This window comes from Pituophis catenifer, unplaced genomic scaffold (genome assembly GCF_029215685.1).
Source record: "Pituophis catenifer annectens isolate HBS135680 unplaced genomic scaffold, rPitCat1.0.hap2 SCAF_1, whole genome shotgun sequence".
NCBI lineage: Eukaryota > Metazoa > Chordata > Lepidosauria > Squamata > Colubridae > Pituophis > Pituophis catenifer.
Window position 1 is genome coordinate 330,970,952 of NW_027256881.1, and position 21,151 is coordinate 330,992,102.

General features: G+C 44.1%; 1 protein-coding gene across 1 annotated transcript in view; it reads right to left on the reverse strand.

Annotated features, from left to right (window-relative positions):
- The window catches only part of CPAMD8 (C3 and PZP like alpha-2-macroglobulin domain containing 8), a 67,103-nt gene that overhangs the window by 1,296 nt on the left and 44,656 nt on the right, over positions 1–21,151 (reverse strand). The window contains exons 30-42 of the mRNA XM_070931735.1: positions 16,808–16,973; positions 15,216–15,302; positions 13,678–13,814; positions 12,107–12,262; positions 11,956–12,018; positions 11,384–11,616; positions 9,126–9,213; positions 6,641–6,715; positions 5,523–5,628; positions 5,325–5,435; positions 4,113–4,325; positions 3,921–3,998; positions 6–172 (exon numbers count right to left, since the gene is read on the reverse strand). Coding sequence (XP_070787836.1) covers positions 9–172; positions 3,921–3,998; positions 4,113–4,325; positions 5,325–5,435; positions 5,523–5,628; positions 6,641–6,715; positions 9,126–9,213; positions 11,384–11,616; positions 11,956–12,018; positions 12,107–12,262; positions 13,678–13,814; positions 15,216–15,302; positions 16,808–16,973 — 1,677 coding nt within the window. The 3' untranslated portion in view covers positions 6–8. The remainder of the gene's footprint in view (positions 1–5; positions 173–3,920; positions 3,999–4,112; positions 4,326–5,324; positions 5,436–5,522; positions 5,629–6,640; positions 6,716–9,125; positions 9,214–11,383; positions 11,617–11,955; positions 12,019–12,106; positions 12,263–13,677; positions 13,815–15,215; positions 15,303–16,807; positions 16,974–21,151) is intronic.

Here is a 21,151-nt window from a genome sequence, read left to right on the forward strand (position 1 = left end):
CTCACCATTCACTTCCCAGTGATCACAGCAGCTCCCGGGTATCTGCCGTTATCTTGCGCCTCTGTGCCGCTTGCTGTTGTCAGTTCAAAAGCGTCTCCTTCAGAAGTGTAAGGGTCTGCCTCGTATTCATAGGAGTAGTAGGAGAAGTCCAACTGAAGGGTGGGACTTTCATCTGTGAGGTACATTAAAAGGAGGTTCAAGAAAATGGAGAAAAAGTAGATTAAGTTCAGGAGGGGCAACAGTTTCTAATTCCAGTCAGTCCTCGATTTCTTTACATCATTAAGAAACATCCCTAAAGTTAACCACAGTAATCTAAAGATGGAGGGAGTTTTCTCACTTGCTTATTACTCACACCACCACAAACATTTCTTGATCACAGAGGTTGACTTCCTCCTTGGCTCCTGAGGTTGACTTCATCTTGCCGCAGCCCAAGAATAAGGTAAGCTCAGCATCCGTACCCAAACTAGTGTCAAAGTAAGGCCTCCCACCTTGTTCCAATGCCATGTACAGGTAGTCCTCGAGTTACAATCGCAAGTGAGCTCAAAACTTCTGTTGCTAAGCGAGACATTTGTTAAGTGAGTTTTGTTTCGTTTTACGACCTTTCTTGACACAGTTGTTAACTGAGTCCCTGCAGCTGTTTAAGGAGTCACATGGTCGTTAAGTGAATTTGGCTTCCCCATTGACTTTGCTGGTCAGAAGGTCGCACAAAGTGACCACATGGCCCCAGGACCCCGCAACCGTCATAAATATGAACCAGTTGCCAAATGTCTAAATTTTAATCCCATGACCGTAGGGATGCTGCAACGGTCATAAATGTGAAAAATGGTCATGTCCAGGGGTGGGTTCTAATTTTTTTTACTACCGGTTCTGTGGGCGTGGCTTATTTTGTGGGTGTGGCTTGGAGGTCATGTGACTAGGTGGGCGTGGCTAGCTGGTCAGAGTCATTTCTGGAAAGTCCTTGTACTTACGACCAGTCCTCGCACTTACGACCCGACTCATTTGTTTGCTTTTAACACTGATCAGCTGTAGGATGGCCCTTTGAAGCCCCCCGGCAAGAGTTTAAACAGTTTTTTTCCCTCTAGTCATCAGCTGGGACTCAGGAGGCAGCAATACATTGGGGGTGGGACCAAATAAAAGGTAAGAATAACGGGGGGGGGAGGGCGGGGGGGGGGAGAACCAGTTTGGTGACATCATATCATCACCACTACCGGCTTGGCTGAACCGGACCGAACCGGGAGGAACCCACCACTGGTCATGTCGCTTTTTTCAGTGCCGTTGTAACTTAGAACGCTCATTAAACAAACTGTTGTAAGTTAAGGACTATCTGTAGTGATAGCTTCCAGGTTAGTAAAATCTTTGACATCCCCAACACTGAAGCAGCCTAGGGACCAATTGTGGAAATGATCAGAGAAGCACCTATTGTGGGTTTCAGAATGATGTGGACATGGCCCCTCCTGTCTGTTCCCCAGAATGTTGCTTTTATCATCATTGGTTGGCAGTTTTTGTCAAAATAGAACGATAAATTCTATATAGGATCAATATAGAAAGAGAAACCCTATACCATATGTGGTGGTCCTGCCAAAAAGCAAAAAAGTTTTGGCAAGTAATCAGGAGGCAAATAGAAGAAACCACAAATCAGAAAGTAGAAATGAAACCGGAAACCTGTTTACTAGGAATATTCACAGCGCATTACGAAAAAGAAATAAAATACTTAATCACTCATATTTTAACGGCAGCACGGATAGTTTTTGCCCAGAGTTGGAAACATGAAGATTCACCAACAGAAGATAAAATAATCATTAAAATTATGGAATGCGCAGAAATGGACAAGTTTACGAAAGAAATACAAGAAAAAGAAGAAACAGATTATTACCTAGTATGGCAAAAATGATATAACTGGTTGGAGAAAAAGAAAGGAAAATAAAAATAGGGATACAAAAAAGGAGATAAAATATATAGATAAAAATTGAGTACCAATTAAGAAAAATAGTAAATTAAAGAGAGAGTTTAAGATGCTATTTTGCTTGTAAATGTGTAGAGATATAGATAAGAATATGAATATAGTTTACCGATGTGAGTATTCAAACAAAAAAGAAGTCGTAAGACTTGATTTATGTTTACTCGTTATGTATGTTGTATTGTTGTATTGATGTTTGTTTGTTTTTTCTTTTTACCCAATAAAAAAATAAAACTCTGGGGAAAAAAAAAAGAAAAAGAAACCCTAAATAAAAGGTTTTGTGGGATCCTTAGTGCTCTCTGAGCTTGGTTGTTTTCTTGCAGACATTTCATTACCAAACTAGGTAACATCATCAGGGCTAGCCAATAATATTACCTAGTTTGGTAATGAAATGTCTGCAAGAAAATAACCAAGCTCAGAGAGCACCAAGGACCCCTCAGTTCAATCCTGAGCTACAAATATTCTCTTCTATTGATAAAAAGGTTTTCTTGAGCTTTCCCCCAAGAATCACTGTCAATAATTCCTTTTTGTTCATGATTTTTACTTTTCTTTCAACTTGTGTTATGACAAAATGGAGTCTATAAAGAGGAGATGTATGAAGATCTTTCCTCACAGATCAGTTCAATTGCGGTCCATTACCCTTGAGCTGCAAAAGACTATATATACCTGCTGAGCCATATGTTGCCAAGCCTGTTATCGGAAGTAGCATCCATATTTTAGAAGTGTAGGCATGGTATGCAAAACTGTTTGGGTAAACCTGTCTGAATCTCTCCAGTTGGCACAAACCATCCACCCAACACAGGGGTGGGTTCTAAAATTTTTCGCTACTGGTTCTGTGGGCGTGGCTTATTTTGTGGGTGTGGCTTGATGGTCATGTGACAATGATTTAGGATTTAGCAGAGGTACTGGTCTACCAGGCTTTTAACTGCTTGCAGAGCTGTACTGATCTACTCATGTATTTTTGCAGGCACTGGTCTACTCATTTGTTTTCTTTTAACACTGATCAGCTGTAGGGTAGCCCTTTGAAGCCCTAGGGGAAGAGTTTAAACAGTTTTTTTCCCTCTAGTCATCAGCTGGGACTCAGGAGGCAGCAACAGATTGGGGGTGGGGCCAAATAAAAGGTAAGAATAACGCGGGGGGTGGGGGGGGTACGGGGGGGCAGAACCGGTTCGGTGACGTCATATCGTCACTGCTACCAGCTCGGGAGAACCGGGCTGAACCGGGAGGAACCTACCACTGACCCAACACATCACTGGGGGACGTTTTGCGGATGGCTTGAGCCCTCTGTTGATGCATCTATCAAAACTTGATATCTCCTCCAAACCTACAAGACATCTAACATGGAGATAGGGTCTGCAAAAAACAGGAGAAATTCTTCTACTACTGGATAACAACGCCATCCTATCAAACAGCTGTCTGGCAGATGTTTCAGGGAGGTTGGGAGCTGCCCAATAAAGGAGGAGGACCTAAATCAGGGATAATAAAACAGAACCAAGAGGTTGCCAGAGTGTCTTTCTCCTATATTGGTGTAACTAGATGTATCCAATTCCTGCAATAGTGCCATAATCGAATATTTCCCCCCCACCAACTTGTAATGTTCTGAAGGGAGAAGGTAAAAAAGGTAAGAGGCTCAGCCAATTATTTTGCTTATCATATGCTCTAAATTTATCAACAATATAACATCATTCTGTTTAGGCTTGGAACTTGTGCAATAGAGTCAGGAGAGGGAACAGCTAAATATATTCATGCCACTACAGTTTCCTGCAGATTCAAGGATGGGCAGACAGAATTTTAATTCACTTTTGAAGTAAGGCCCAGAGAAAGGATACTCTGGAGCAATCCCTCCCTCTTGTGAAGTGCTTACTAACCACATAAAATCGGGAAAGGATGGGGCAATTGTGGAAAAAAGTCAGGGCCAGAGCCCCATTGCATAAAGAGTAATACTTGGAGCTTATCTTCCTACCTGGGGGTGTCTGTGGTTTCCTGTTAGGAAATGTGAGGCTGTGAAAGTGCTTTTCTTTCTCTTCTGGGGGGTTCTTAGCTGCAGAAAAGAAGCAAAAGGCTGGCTGCGGCAAAGCCTCTCGGGGAGCTCCCGCACAACCACTGTTTCTTCCATGTTCTTGGCCAGTTTTGGTAGTAGCCATGCAAAACTTACCCACCACACATTGTGCCATGAGGACCTGTTCGATCTGGGTGCTGTTTCTGCAGGCAGCCACCTCCATTTGACAGTGGTTCTGATAGATAAGGCCATCTGAGCCACACACCAGCTCCCCGTCGTAGCCACAGTCACGGGAACACATGCACTGCTCAAAATAGCCATCCTCTAAGCAACCAAAGATGCTGTTGCAAGGACCGGTGTGTACAAAACCTGCAGAAATAGCCAGGAGGGGTTAGAAGTGCACTGGGGGGGATTGCAAAACTCTCAGCGGCTTGTACTGTTAAAGGCAGAGTAAGGATCATGAGCTCCCGCAGCTAATTACAGGTAGTCCTCAACTTACAACAGTTCACTTAGTGACCATTTGAAGTTACAACCGCACTGAAAAAAGTGACTTATGACCATTTTTCACGCTTGTGACCGTTGCAGCATCCCCATGGTCACGTGATTTGCATTTGGATGCTTGATAAGTGACTCCCATTTGTGATTGTTGCAGTGTCCTGGGATTATGGGATCCCCATTTGCGACCTTCTGACAAGCAAAGTCAATGGGGAAACCAGATTCACTTAACAACCGTGTTTCTAATTTAACGATTCGCAGTGATTCACTTAACAAATGTGGCCAGGAAAGTCGTAAAATGGGGCAAAACTCACTTAGCAAATTAATAATAATAGTAATTTTATTGTAATAATAACTTTATTGTCATTGTACATGTATACACAGTATACCCATACAACGAAATTCACTTAACGCCCAAAGACCAGGTCCAACACACATAACAATCCCAAAACACACTCCTACCCACCACAATTCTCCACCCCTAAACCACCCAAACAGCCACACAACAGACCAAGTAATGCTGTCTAACAGCTCACTGATGATGGCCCTTTAGTTCATTGTTGAGTGCAATTATAGCTCTGGGATTAAAACTATTAAGAAAACGTGTGGTCCGAGTTTTAATTGTTTTGTATCATTTCTCACTCAGCAACATAAATTTTGGGCTCAGTTGTGGCCGTATGTTTGAGGACTTCCTGTACTTGCTGCCTTAAAACTGTTTCACACTCCTGGGGAAAGATTCCCAGACTGGTGTGGGACGAAGCCACCCAAACTCATCTTGTGTTGCGGGAAGGAACGAAAAGAAAGAAGGATGGCATGGAGAAAGAAAACGAATTATGTGTAGCCATCCTCTTTCTCATTAGCTGCAGGACTCACCAAACCAGTGGCTGGCCATACTCTCCACCTCGTTGCACATGGGACCATCGCAGAGCTCACGGGACAGAGGACTGGATTCGCTGACATTGTAGAAACGGGTGGCTTCAAAAGCTGCAGAGCAGGAGGGAGGAAAGGCAGGTTGTCAGGGTTGGCTTGGCTGCCCGGGCTCAAGGCATGGCTATGGAGACACATACCTACCTGGCTCATAGTAGTCATACACCTTGATGGGCAAAGGAGCCGTCTTCCCCACAATGTATTCCCGGAAGGCCATAAACTTGACACAGGTCATACATTGGCTTGGAATCTGCAGATGCGATTTAACCAGTGGTGAAATGTAAAATTTGTTACTACCGGTTCTGTGGGTGTGGCTTGGTGGTGGTGAGGTAATATGACTGAGTGGGTGTGGCCAACTATTTTTTTTAAAAAAACTTTTAAAACCATTTTTTCTACAATCGGCTGAAGAGGTTATAAAAAACTGCTTTTAAAGCCTCTGATGACCCCAGCTGACTTGCCTGATCAGCAGAGGCTTTTTTTCCTTTTAAAAACATTTTTTCTACAACCTCTTCAGCCGAAGAGCCTTTTCTTTTTTTACCTTTAAAAGCATTTTTTCGGCCAAAGAGGTTGTAGAAAAAATGCTTTTAAAAATTAAAAAAAAAGCCTCTGATGATTGTGCGGCTCAGCTGGGATTTTTGCTACCTGTTCTCCGAACCACCCGCCTCCATCGCTACAGGATTGGGCGATCCGGTCCAAACCGGGAGCATTTCACCCCTGGATTTAACTCTGTGAGGTCTTAAGTCAAGAGGGTTGGGGAGCGCCCCCCCCCCCAACAGCAGCACCATTTAAGGGAAAGCATTAGAAGAAAGTATTGATCCCCAGAACATTTTTAATTCAGAAAGGGGACTGAAGAAAAAGGATGAATTGCAGAGAGGTATTTTAGATTTTGTTAGCAAATGGATTCCTGTATTTGGAGCCAGGGATAAGCCATTGTTCCAGTTTTTATCATGAGATGGGTAAGGGGTTCTTGAAGTTATCAATACGCAAAGGGACTAAAACTGGTATATCCTGAAAAGTCCAGTTCTCTAATTCTAAGACTCCTTGGGTCTTCGTACACTAAGATGAACCCAAGGGAAAGGACAGCAAAAGAATGGATCAAGAATCATTAGCATTTCAGCTCTTAACAAAAAGAACCATCATCCTTTTCTTTTTTTCCCATTCATGGGTAAAGGAGAGATCTGTAGTTTAATGCTTGTTTCAGATGAGCAGGAGAGGATCAACCAGATCACGTTTTGTGAGGACGGTGATAAATTGAGTCTTACCTCATCAAAATAGAAAAGGACCTTCCTGCCATCCACCTCGTATCTCTTCAGACCAATTTGTTTGTTTGTGAGTAGCTGGAAAGAAAGCACAGGGCTTGGCTTAACGTTTTCACCCCTGATGTTCATTTTGAATCTCCCTCATTTCTCTAAAGGACATGAAACGTCCGAGTGTCCGCAGGCAGGTCAGGAAAATCAAAATGGTGGCTACAAGCCTGGTATCGAAGCACTGCCTTGCATTTAAAAAGCCTTTGAATACATGATAGTTGCTGCTGTTTTAAGGTTTTCTTTTTAACCCTTCCCTGTGGACACCCGTTACACACACTCATTTCTGAACAGACTTCACACCTTTCTGTCTTCACAAGGGGTCACATTTCCTCAGGAAAAGCAATAGCAATAGCACTTAAGACTTACCCTGTTTCCCCCAAAATAAGACATCCCCTGATAATAAGCCCAATCAGGCTTTTGAGCACATGGCAATAAGGCCAAGTGCTTATTTCAGGGTTCAAAAATATATAAGATAGGGTCTTATTTTCGGGGAAACATGGTACATACCGCTTCATAGAGCTTTACAGCCCTCTCTAAGTGGTTTACAGAGTAAGCCTATTGCCCCCAACAATCTGGGTCCTCATTTTACCAACCTGAGTCAACCTTGAGCTGGTGATCAGTAATGCACTCTAACCACTGCATCACCATGGCTCATTTATTGGAATAATTTATTGGATGCCACAGGAAGAAAGCAGGAAGAGGGGGGCTAGAAAAATGTAGATAACTTCACCCCTCTGTGTTTGAAATATCCAATTTTGCTCTTTTACCCTCTTATCTCTCTATCTGTCCCCAAGTTGCCTGTCCAGAAGGGAGAGAGAGAGTTTTCAACAAAGGTATGAAATAGTCAGTTAGATGAAAGTTTGAAATCTGGCTCAAGGCTGCATAAAATTCATCTAAAGATTATATCCCAAGAATTACAGGTATTTTGCCCTGGCTATACTGTATTATCTACCTTATTTGACTAAAGTAAACTGTGCAGTAGGATATTGCTTTGAAGAATTTAAAATCAAAACAATTTGAACAGTAGCTCTAGAAAGTTCAATGTAACAGATGAATAAATGATTTAATCTAAAAGAATGTGGATTCCTTTTGCCAAGTATGTTGATTGGGCCCAAGACAATTTCTACCGAATAGTCATATTTCTGAAAGATAAAAACATTGGTTGCATCATCCCTATCCACCAGATTGAAAGTAGTCATAGCAAGCAAACTGGCAAACTAAGAACTGCACATTTTTGACATTGTTATATATATTTTCAATGAAGTGAAATAAGAACATTTTTAAAAAAAGGAATAAAAAAAAACATGTGGCAAGAAATGAGATAAGAGCCAACAAGGTTAGGCAAGTGCTTGCATGCACAGGAAGAGCAGATTTCAGCCATCGAGCCCCTAAAGTGGTCGATGGACATCCAGAACTTTTTATTTTAATTATTTTATTGGATAAATGAGAAGGGAGCAAATCACACAATGAATTTATCTGAGGCTCCTATTTAGAGATGTTCAACTTTTTCTGGAGTGTGGATCACATTAGCCTACTATGACATATTGGAGGCTGTACCCCAGAAGGTACTGGGTGTGGTTAGGACAAGAACAAAGTCTAATTTCAACTCATTTATATTTAATTAAAATGCACTCTAACTAGTATAAAACCATAATCTTCCAATTATGTTTTTCTTTTCTGTCCCATTAAAAATTAACACTTTAGGAAGCTTTCCAGTACTACAGCCCACACAGCAGTGGAACCTCAGATTGGGCTCTTCTTATATAATTCCACCGAAGGGAAAAGAGCCTTCTTCATCTGCCTCCCCATTTTGTGTTTATCAACATCCTTTCCAGCTTTGCTTTTGTTAAAGTTACTTACTTACGAGACCGCCTTCTGCCACCGATAGCCTCCCATCGACCAGTACGCTCCCACAGAGAGGGACTCCTCAGGGTGCTGTCGGTCAAACAATGTCGACTGGCGACCCCCAGGGGGAGAGCCTTCTCTGTGGGGGCACCTGCCCTCTGGAATGAGCTGCCCCCGGAGATTCGTAGGATCCCCGACCTTCGCACCTTTCGCCGCGCCCTCAAAACGCTAGTGTTTCACCAAGCAGGGCTGGCCTAAATGCCATTTTAATGGGTGGTCTCTATTTTAGCTCTTTTGGCCAAATTATTTAATATTTTTAAATTGTCTTTTAACTTTCGTATAGTTGTGGGTTTTATTTTTGGCTGTACACCGCCCTGAGTCCTTCGGGAGAAGGGCGGTATAAAAATTTAATAAAATAAATAAATAAAATAAAATAAAAAGTGGAATCCAAATCCTTCATACAGAAGGAACTCAAGCCTAATCAAATCTATTCTTTAACATCGTACAGAACTCTAAAAGGGCATGACGGTGTGGAACATCCATAGGCTTGAAAAGACAAAAATGGAAGATTGGTGGAAAGGACCACAAGACTCACCTTTTCTAGGCTTTCGATGTCGGCTCGGAAACCTGAGAACAAAGGTACCTCCAGGACTGCCATGTTGGAGGAGCCAGAGTGAAGCCACCTTCTCAGGACAACAAACCCGAAGGAAAGGGAAAAGAGAAATAATTAACAAATTACTGAATTAAGTCCTTCCAACTATTTGGATGACGGTGTGTGTGTATGTGTGTGTCATGTACAGTGTATCTCTGGGGAGATGCTAATCCAGAGCAGGGGTCACCAACCTTTTGGACCTTAGGGATCACTAAGTTCACAATTTTAAATCCCGTGAACCACTAATATGATCTGCCTAATGACTGGCTGGGTGGGCGTGGCTAGGTGAGCATGTGACTGGGTGGGCATGGCCAACTCCTCGCCTCCCCGCCCAGGCTCCTTAGGGCCCCAACAGGAAGCAGTTGTTGGAGCTAAGCAGCCACCACCAGAAAGAGTTGGCAAAACAGATCAGTTCAGATTGGATCTGACCGAGAAGGAGGCTCAGCAGAAGCACCTCACTGAGGACTACGAGCATAGGCTTTCCAAGTAGAGGGAAGACCTGTGGGAATGCAAGGCCTGGAGGCTCAGCAGGCTGAAATGGTCAGCCAGTTCCAGGCCATGATGCAGTCCCACTGGAGCAAGCCCCTTCGGCTCTTCACCAGCAGCAGCACTTCCCTCCAGTCTTCACCCAAAGCCCTGCACCAGGAGGCCAAAGCAGACCCCAAGTTGGAATTTCTGCCCCCCTCTGATCCACACAAAAAGACCCTGAAGGGAGAGACTCTCTGCAGCAACACAAACATTCATTGCACGTATCCGTCCCAGGAGCCATAGTTTGAGGATCCCTGATTTAGTGCAATATTAAAAACGCAAATTATTTTTCTGCGGACCACCAACATTTTCTCGTGGGCCACCAGTGGTCCACGGACCATCAGTTGGTGACTGCTGATCCAGAGGACAAGGGCTGCAACAGCAAAATTCTGGCAGATGATATTGTTTAATTGAGGGGACCAGGAGGAAGCTGACTCGGCCAGATCTTACCAGGTTGGTAGCAACCATGGGAGACTGACTGTATCTCATTAAGTAGGCCCTATGCCATGCAGGGTTTCAAAGGTGGCCACCTGCACCTTGAATTATACTCAGAAGCCAACTGGTAACCATGCAACTCACAGAGCAGGCATGTTGGCATGGAACAGACTACCCATGCCTGTTCCTGCTTCTGAATGGTTTTCAAGATAGTTCATGCAAGGCACATTGCAAGAATCCTTTCATGAAGTGACCAAGGCATGACTGAATGAAAGAAGGATCTCCCGGTCTAAGAAAGAAAGCAACTGGTGCACAAGATGAATCTATATGAAGGCTTCCCTGGACATAGCTACCATCTGTTATTTTTAAGTAGGAGCTATAAGTCCAGAACCCCAGATTGGGCACTAGACCCAAATGGGAGAATGCAACTTCATTCAAGACTAGAGATGAAAGGTTTCCAGCATAGCCAGAACTGAGGGAATGGGGCCAAATGGCTGCTTCCTAAATTTCCTTAAAACTATTAGCAGCATTAATGGAAAAAGAAGATGGATAGTCCAGTTCACAAACATTTATATTCTTCGAAGGACAAAGGAAGCCAGCAAACATGAGGTTGACCTGACTGGAGATACTGATCACTGAACAGGAATATCCCTACTCTTAGAAGGATGGGAGAGGTAACTTACTTTCCCTACTTCTTCCTTTGCTGAAGCTTTTCTGGAATCCCCCTTCAAAGTCAATCAATTCAGACCATATTTGAAGCAGGCCAGATCTAGTAACTGTATTCATCCTACATGCTAAATTCGTTAGTTTAGAGTTGGTTGGTTGAGTTCTGGCCTGATATACTCTCCAAACCCAACCCATCTAATTGGGTTTATGGTTTCATGTGTTGTGCAAACCCAGAAAATGGCTTAATTTACTAGCCAAGAAAAAGATGTTCTATGAATGCAAGTTGTTCTCCTTAAAGACTGTACTAGGAACATGTACAAATCAGGACAATAATATTCTATTTTCTGATCAACTCAGGTTTTAACCTTTAAGACATCTTGAACTATAGACACAAATCGATGAGAATGTAAGCAGGCGGTGATGATAAGAAAAGACAACTAGATCTTGTCTTCTCATTTGACTTCTTTGGTCTCAAAAGCAGAATGTAACAACTGTTCTTCTCCCTTGTGAGGCTGAAGCTTGGGGCCACCAGCGGAGGCTACACATAGGACTACTGACTTGGTGAGTCTCACCTCATGCACACCTCCACCATCACTTTGTATTCTTGATGGTCCTGATCGGAGGCAGGATCATCATCATCACCCAGAACCCGACGTGGGGCCCCTGAACGATTTTCCTCTGCAGAGACGAGCTTAGGTAGGCGTGGGGCTCGACGGTGCCTCTTCAGCTTGGGCTCTTGTAGGTTCACCAGAAGCTGGAAAGCTGGTTTAGCCACAGGATCAGGGATATTGTAGGAAACATCAATCTGGCCAATATAAGGAGAAAGCACTGCATCTGCATCTTCCCATGAGAAACAGGCAGTCAAGAAGTATAAATACTTTATTATTTTGTTAAATATTTACAATGTTTTTATAATTTATTAAAAAAATTAATCCTAAATTATTCTGATTTTAACGTGTAATTTTACTGATGATATTATACACCACCCTGTGTATAATAGAGAGGAGGGCGGTTAAGAAATACGAAGGAAGGAAGGAAGGAAGGAAGGAAGGAAGGAAGGAAGGAAGGAAGGAAGGAAGGAAGGAAGGAAGGGTGAAAACAGACTTGATGCTCAGGAATGGGACTAACACTTAACGTTTCTCACCTGCAGGAGGCAGCAGCCTTCCCCCTTGGCACTCACAAATAACCCTGTGGGAATGGAGGGGATCTGTAGAGAAAATAGGGTTTAATTTGAATGTAAATAAGCATACATAGAGGATTCCGGGAATGAAACAAAAAGGGAGAGGTCCTTTTACCACAGCAGTCTGAAGGAGCTTTTTGTTGGCTTTGTTTAACTCAAAGGTTTCTTGGTAGTCCAGGTTGGTAGAGGCCAGTGAAATGGTGAGGTTGACACCCCCAATGTAAGACAGGATAGCATATTCAGCCAGAGCTTGGAGGGCCACACAAGTATCCTGTCATTCAGAAAAATGGGAGAGAGAAAAAAATAGCTAAAAAACAATCCCAAATGAATATCACATACAGCTACTTTGCACTTTACTCTCTTTACCATTCCATCCTCCTGTCTGCTACACAGGAGCAGGTATTTATCTTATCTTTTCAAACTTGGCAAATTTAAGATGCGTGGATATCAACTCCCAGAATGTCCTAGCCAGCCGTCAGAAAACCATTATTTTGGTCAGAAATTAAACAACATTCCTGAGGAGCCTGGCTTTGGCCTTCTTTTTCAAAAGTATCACACACCAAGTTTCCCCTCACGAAGACCAAAAGTTTCCTTGTGGCCTAGGTTTATGCCAGTGTAGGCCATATTTTTCAGCTAATAGGAATATTTGGCCATTTGAAAGCAGGCATAGTTGCTCTGAAGACAGATGATTTACTCAGCAAAGAACTGCCACTGGATACACAATTTATCACAAGTCATTTATCCAAAGACAAACTGGTGGGATTGCTCCGTACTGGGCCAAAGTTCTTGACCATCACAGCTTATATTTGGTTTTGTTTATTTCTGGGCAAGTAAAGAAACTTTCCAAACGAAGTATTGACTACAGATGTCTAGGATATTTATTTTCTATTTTCTGTCAGACTCATGCTGGGCCCAGAAGTATTCCTGCAAATAAAAATAATGGCAAAAGCAACACTATATTTTCCATCAAGCCAGTTTTCTACATGTAAAAAAAAATAATTCATGTTGAAATGGAAGTCTGGTATATGCCAAAGATGAAGATTGTGCACACACATGAGATTATTACCATGACTCTCTAGACCAATATTTGTTAGTCCTTAAGTATCACAATACTCTTCACTGTATGAGCTACAAAAGATATGATACAGTGAAGCTGGCCACATCTATAGAAGAGATACTATCTTATAGTCCTTCTCAAACAGGAAAAACAGAGCAAGAAGTTGTACATAAACTGCTGCTCATCAGATACAATGTAAAATTTATGCTTGATCCTTCTGCAGATAAAACACAACAGAATTTCAACTAAAAACCAATAACACAATTGCCTGAGTCTAAACCCGCAACCCAGAGTTGTTCATATAGATCAGTAGTGGAGACTTAGTATTTTGAAAACAGAGGGTTAATGTAATCAGGACTCTTGAGAATTTTAGGATTCAAGCAAAATGTATAAGCATTCTGGGCTGCTAGCAATATTGCTGGAGAGATGATGGAAGGCAGTGCATTTTCTAATCCTTATATATAAAAAAACCCCACACAAATAACAAAAAAATGCCAAGAAGTCTTCTCTAGTCTCTAAGGAAATGAAAGTCAGGTAGGTAATGAACCCTGGAATGTCTTCATTTCTTCTTGGCTCACTAAAGCATTTTCTGGTTAGAGGCAGAACTACCTGCCCCTGTGAAAACTCACCTGGGTCGATGAGAAACCACCGAGTGCGTTCCTCTGCTGAGATAGCCACTTGACCACAGGCAGGGAAGATGCAACATCTCCCAGCACAGTATACGTCAGCAGGGCATAGGCTGTCATTTCAACTTCAGCAGATACGACTGAAAGAGAGAGAGAAAGGGGGGGGTGGCAGCAGGGGTGAAATCCAGCAGGTTCTAACAGGTTCTGGAGAACCAGTAGCAGAAATTTTGACTAGTTCGGAGTACCGGCAAATAGCACCTTTGGCTGGTACCACAGTGGGATGGGAATGGAGATTTTGCAGTATCCTTCCTCTGCCACGCCCACCAAGCCACGCCCACAGAACCAGTAGGGAAAAATTTTGAATTTCACCCCTGGGTGGCAGAATGGAGCATTTCACAGCTCAGTAGTAGACGGTGCTGTTGGCATTCCCTACTTCTGCCAACAAAACCACTCCCCTTTCAGATCCTCTTCTTTTGGCTCAGCCACAGTCTCCTCTCAGGTTTCCCATATGGCTTTTCAATCCAGCAGCACAGGAGTAATTTAGGTGGGCTCCCCTCTTCTCAAAGAATAGGTCAGTCACCGTCTTTGAGATCAGTTATGGTAGGGGGGAAAACACTTCCAACCAGAGACAGCACCGACCCTCAACTCTCCCTCCCCACCAACGGTTCACCTCCCAATGACCCTGACCTGGTGTAACCTCCGTATCACTGGGCCCGTCACAAGACTCTCGCTGATGACTCACACCTGACCCATCACAAGACCCTCACTTGACACACCCACACCTATAGCCCTTAGAAGAACACTGACATCCCCTAAACCAGAGGTGTCAAACTTGAGGCCTGTGGGCTGGATGCATCACGCACACACTCACCACAACCAGTTTAGCGAAGGGGGGGAAAGGTGTGATACGTCACGTGACGATGCGAGTTTGACACCTCTGCCCAAAACTCTGCTGAAGATGTTACCTAGCCTGTTAACAAAATGTTTGGAAACCAACCATAAACTCAGAGAACGAACCCTCATCCTACACCTGAGCTACGGATATTCGCCACTATTGCAAAAAAATCCCATTCCTCAGGATTCCTATAATTCTCTAGATCAGGGGTGTCAAACTCAAGGCCCGGGGACTGGATCTGGCCCGCGGGGTCACCTGGAAACAGAGAAGGACTGGCCCGCGGCGCTTCTGCCAGCGAAAACAGAGCTCACGAGGGCCAGGGGCGGCCCTCCTGAGCTCTGTTTTTGCTGGCAGTGCAGGAGGCTTGGGAGAGCTCGGGAGCCCGTTTTCACTGGCAGAGCACTCGGGCCACCACAGGCGCCCCCGACATGAGTGACATTGAGCTGGCCATACCCACCCCGGCCCCCCGAGGTCAAATACCAACCCTAATGCGGCCCTCAATGAAATTGAGTTTGACACCCCTGCTCTAGATGAACTGCTGTTTTCCCCTCTCACTCCTAGCTGCAGTTCCAAAGTTAAGGTTATCCTGCGGCAAGATCGACGGCCAATAAATTTTACAATAAAATAATAATAAATAATAAATTACCTGATTGGGAGAGGCCATCACTGAATCCCATGAATGTGTCTTCACCAGTAGCAAGAGTTCCCATTATATTCCAGTGTGTGAAGCCATCTGAAAGAGAAAAGGAGATAGATGGAAGCAGACACCACAGCCAAGCTGTTGTGACTCCACTCCTGAGCCTGTCCTCACGGAGGAAGATGACTCTGAAAGTGATGGGGAGGAACTGACAAGGCCTCCCTCTCCAGGACCCTCCTTTCTGGCAACGCCTCAGGTTCCAGCTGAAGGACAGGAGGAAGGCATGTTGGAGCACCCACTAATAGGGAGTGATGAAGATCGATCTTGGATTGATCCCAGGCAGCGTCGGAGGGAGAGGCGTGCGCAGCAAAGGAAGAAGTGGGGAAGGGCCAGAGATTGCGGAGTCACTGAGCCATGCCCCACAGGGGATAAAAGTGGGTGGGGTTGCTCTGCAGGCTCTGTGACGGACAAAAACTGCATATCGTGAGCTTCGGATGGGATATCTTTCGGAATTAAGGCTTGGACTTTGTGAATGACTTCTCACTACTCTTTTGTGCCTTGTGAACTCTTGATTGCCCCAGCAATGGGCTACAGATACACTGACTCCTGTTTCTAGAGGTGATAAGAAACTTGGCAGACATTTGGAAAGTAGCTGCCAGAACTTTTATCTGCCAAAGGATTCAGGTCAGCTTGTAAAAATAAATTACTGGTAGATGTCTTTTGCTCGTGTGTCTGCCTATGTGAGGTGGGGGGACAGAACACAAGCAGGCTTTCCCTTAAGAAGTCTAGTGGGTATCTAGAAGCAGTGAGATTTTGGGAGAGGGATGGAGGCGAAGAAGGAGAGTGAGGAAGAGAGGCAGAGGGAAAGGGGAGGGAGACAGGGAGCAGAAGGAGGGAGAGAGGAAGAGAACACAAGATCAGTAGAACATTGTTTTCTAACCATTTTACCAACAGTGGCCATAGGAGGCATTTACATTTTCTTCTATGTAAAGAAGTATTATGTTGAGTCTCACTTTTGTGTATGCATGTGTATGTGTCTGCCTGCTCACCTTTCATCTTGCATGTTTGAGCGTTTGCACCAGGAAATACAGAGGCGGTATATACTCCACCCAGGGTTGCATAACCCAGACAGAACAAGGAGAGAAGCTCAAAATTGGGCAGTCACTAATATTCCAACCCATTACCCAATCACTTCTCCCTTTAGATGCACCACTTAGAATTTCCCAAGGGTTTTTAAAAAATCTTTCTTAGGCCCTCTTCTCTCTCCACACCAAACTTGGTCCCATTGCATTTTGCTTTTGGACAGTTATCACACTGATGCACAGACAGGATCCCACTGGTTTTACTTCATGTCTTTCCCCTGAGCTAGGAATTCCCAAGCATCTCATTCCCTTCAGCTCCCTTTAACTCCTAGCAACCAAATAGATCTTCTCCGTGAGTTTCTTTCTGCCCAAGTCACAATTAAGCTGGATAGCAACAGGCCCAACTTCTCAATGATGCCAGTGATAAGGAATCACAGGACTCTGGGCCAATCTAAATGCATCAACAAAATGCCAAGTGAAAATACCCTAAGACAGAGGTTATCGCTGCGGCATCTTTACCTTGTGTAATGGCTATGCCATTCATCTTCCGAAGAGCTGCTGATGCTGAAGGGCTGCGCAGGAGTGTGAGAGCATAGGTAGTCAAGACAATGGTGTAAGGGTCTTCTACAGAATACAGGTTGGATTCTAAGAAGTGCTGTGCTTTGGTAATAGCTCCTTTTTCTTCCTAAGCCAGAAGAAGGAAGGAGGAATGTCATGACTGCAGGTTCAACTTGCTACAACAGCCGTATTAATCGAAGCCTTGACTGGTCAGTAGGAAATTTGTATCTTCCCCTCTCAGACACAATAGAATTACTATGTTAACCAGAAAACAGGCAGCCCTATCCCACCCCCCACCAATAACTCAGGTGGGAAATTCAAAAGCCTGCATGGAGATATGAAAGAAGGGTATTCTTCACAGAGGAGGACCTAGAAACATCCCAAAGACAACAAAGATCTTTGTTAATTTTGCCTAGTAAGTTCATCCTCTAAGAACATGGCTTTGATCAATCCTGGAAATGTATTAAGCAAGCTCAGGGTACTTCTGTTCTACAACAGTTTTCATTCCCTAACCTGATAGATGGTCTAAACTGCCCTGTAACTATTGCCAAACTCATCCCAACAAGAGTGAGCACAGCATCCATCCATGCTCCCTCCAGTTAAATGTGAAGAGAGTGCAGAATCAGCATCCAATTCACACCAAATCTACTGCCCAATCCATGTCATTACTTCATATTCGGTCTGTTCTTTGATTTTTTAAATATATTTTTATTTAAACTTTTTCTTTAATTTATATAAGTATTCAATAAACAGTGTATTGTCTGAGTCTTTTTGCATAAACATGATAATGATAATAGCAACAATAATAACAATAACAACAATAATAAAACTGGCCATCGAAACTACGCGATTAGGGATGAAACATGTAACCGTGATACCCATTGTCATCGGGGCACTTGGTACCATGTCCAAGAATTTTATAAAATACATCAAGAAATTGCAGCTTCCTGCAATAACATCAGTGGAACTGCAAAAAACTGCACTACTTGGAACATCGTACATCTTAAGAAGGTACTCGGTTGATACCTAGGACGCTGGCAGCAACCCATATCAATCATTAGAACCAGTCAATGGTATTTGTGATGCATTTTTGAATGTTCAGTTGAATGAGTTTCATGTTTAATGAATAAAGTATATAGTAGTAGTAGTAGTAATAATAATAATAATAATAATAATAATAATAATAATAATAATAATAACAACAACAACAACAACAACAGCTTACATCCTCCGACGATACCTTAACAGTTCCTAGGTCCTTGGTTAGGACTCAAGCTGCTGAGCTATTAACCAGCCTCAAAGATTGTGAATCTCACCAAAGATTAATAATAATAATAATAATTTTATTTATTTATTTATTGAATTTATATACCGCCCTTCTCCCCGAAGGGACTCAGGGCGGTGAACAGCCGAAAATTAAAATAACATACAATATAAAAGTTAAGATAACTAAAAATAAATTAAATTAATCGGCCTCCCAATTTAAAATCCCAAGCTATACAATTAAAAACTAACCCATAAAACCTATTCAGGCCAGGCCGGCTTGCTGAAATAAAAACGTCTTCAGGGCCTTACGGAAAGTGCGGAGATCCGGGATCAGTTGTATTCCGGGAGGTAGCTCGTTCCAGAGGGCGGGTGCTCCCACAGAGAAGGTTCTCCCCCTGGGGGCCACCAGCCGACATTGCTTGACCGACGGCACCCTGAGGAGGCCCTCTCTGTGAGAGCGTATTGGCCGGTGGGAGGTTATCGGTAGCAGAAGGCGGTCTCGTAAATACCCTGGCCCTAAGCCATGGAGCGCTTTAAAGATGAGAACCAACACCTTGAAGCGCACCCGGAAGACCACCGGGAGCCAGTGCAGCTCACGCAGGAGAGGTGTTATATGGGAGCCCCATTTCGCTCCTGTAATCACCCACGCGGCCGCATTCTGGACCAGTTGGAGCCTCCGGGTGCTCCTCAAGGGGAGCCCCATGTAGAGAGTGTTACAGTAGTCCAGGCGAGAAGTGACGAGAGCATGAGTGACTGTGCATAAGGAATCCCGACTCAGAAAGGGGCGCAACTGGCGTAACAGGCGAACCTGATAAAAAGCCCCCCTGGCCACGGCCATCATGTGCTCTTCTAAAGACAGCCATGTGTCCAGGAGGACGCCAAGTTGGGAGCCCCCTCTGTGGGGGTCAATGACTCGCCCCCAATAGCCAGCGATGGCACCAGCTGGCTATATCGGGATGCCGGCATCCACAGCCACTCGGTCTTGGAAGCCTGAGTCGAAGCCTGTTCTTCCCCATCCAGACCCGCACGGCCTCCAGACACTGGGACATCACTTCAAGGGCATCGTTGGGGTGGTTTGGGGTGGAGATGTACAGCTGAGTGTCATCAGCGTACAGATGGCACCGCACCCCAAATCCACGGATGATCTCACCCAGCGGCTTCACATAAATGTTGAACAGGAGTGGCGAGAGGACCGACCCTTGTGGCACCCCACAAGCAAGGCGCCTCGAGGTCGACCTCTGCCCCCCTGCCAGCACAGACTGCGACCGGTCGGAGAGATAGGAGGAGAACCACTGCAACACGGTGCCTCCCACTCCCAATCCCTCCAGCCGGTGCAGCATGATACCATAATAATAATAATAATAATAATAATAATAATAATAATAATAATAATAATAATAATAATAATAATAATAATAATGGCAAAGGCAAGCAAGGATAGTACCAATAGTAATAGGTGCCTTAGGTACAGTCCCAAAACAACTGGAGCACCACTTGAACACCATAGACCTGTGATGGTGAACCTATGGCACATGGAGCGATATCTGTGGGCACGCAAGCATTGCCCTAGCTCAGCTCCAGCGCTGATTTTTGGGCCTTCTGGTCCCACTGTCCCACTGGAAGTTGGGAAACAGGCCGTTTCCAGCCTCTGGAGGGCCTCGGGGGGGAGCCCATTTTCGCCCTCCCCAGGCTCCAAGAAAGCCTCTGGAGCCTCCGGAGGGCGAAAAAACGGGCCTACCGGGCCCACTGTGCCATCGTGTGCCAAAAGCGGGGAGAATGGGAGGGGGGTCACACATGCATGCACGGGGGGTGGTGGGGCACATTGAATTATGGGTGTGGGCATACATGCACGCGACCCTCCTGCGCTCCCCCCGCTTTTGGCACGCGACGGCAAAAAGATTAGCCATCACTGCCATAGGCAATGACAAATTTGCCATCAGTCAATTGTAGAAGGTGGCTTTACTTGGAACTGCTTCTATCCTGAGACGATATCTGTAACATCGTCAAACATCCAGATCTCCCTATCCCAGGTCCTTGGTAAGGACTCGATAGACCAAAAAGGTAGATAAAAATGCCAAACCCAGTCTGAACATCTGGCTGACTGTGCGATGATTAATCATCATCATCTTTACTTCTATATAGTAATATTCTTCCCACTTCTAATTTCTACTTTTATTACATTGTTCTTTAATTTTTAAATAGCTTGAGCGGTTGCTGCAAAAGGGAACCATCAAGCCACACCAATGCTAAATTTAAAAGACAGGCAAAAAATAAGAGTGTGGTGTTTCAGTGGCCTAACCAACTTTGAGGGAGTTCCTTTCAGTGAAATGATAGTTCTTCTCAGTTCCTGGGAAATTGCACCAGCAAGCATACTGCAAAACTTTCTTTGTAGCAATTCCAGGGGTGAAATGCTCCCGGTTTGGACCGGATCGCTCGATCTGGTAGTGATGGCGGCAGGTGGTTTGGAGAACCAGTAGCAAAAATCCCTGTGCCCCCTACATGCCCAGCTGAGCCGTGAGATCATCAGAGGCTTTCCATAGAAAGCCTGCTTCCTAAAAGGACATCACTAGAACAAACAATACAGGAAAATGTTTTCTAGTCTTCACCTCCATTTTCTGTGAAAGGAGGTAGAGAGGGTAATTGGGCTTCAGCTCCAGAGGACTCTGAAGGAAGTAGTTTACCTAAACCTATTTGGTTGGGTTTTAGATTGGGATTCAATAGATACTTATGTTTGTCAATGAACTATTGAGAAGCCAGGATTCAGGTAATGAATCCATCTTAATGCTCCTTAATCTCTCAGCAATCTTTGATACTTTGATCCTGGTAATCTTCTGGATCAACTTTGGGGGTTAGGGGTGGAAGCAATGTGTTGCACTGTGTTGCCTCTTCTTCAGTGGTCATTACTAGCCGATGTTGACTCTCTCTGCTTTTATGTTTTTTTCATTTGTTTGTTTATTACTTATTAAATTTATACAATGCTCATCTCATGGTGCACGGCGATAATTTTGTTTGACTTCTACATGTATTATCAGTAAGCCA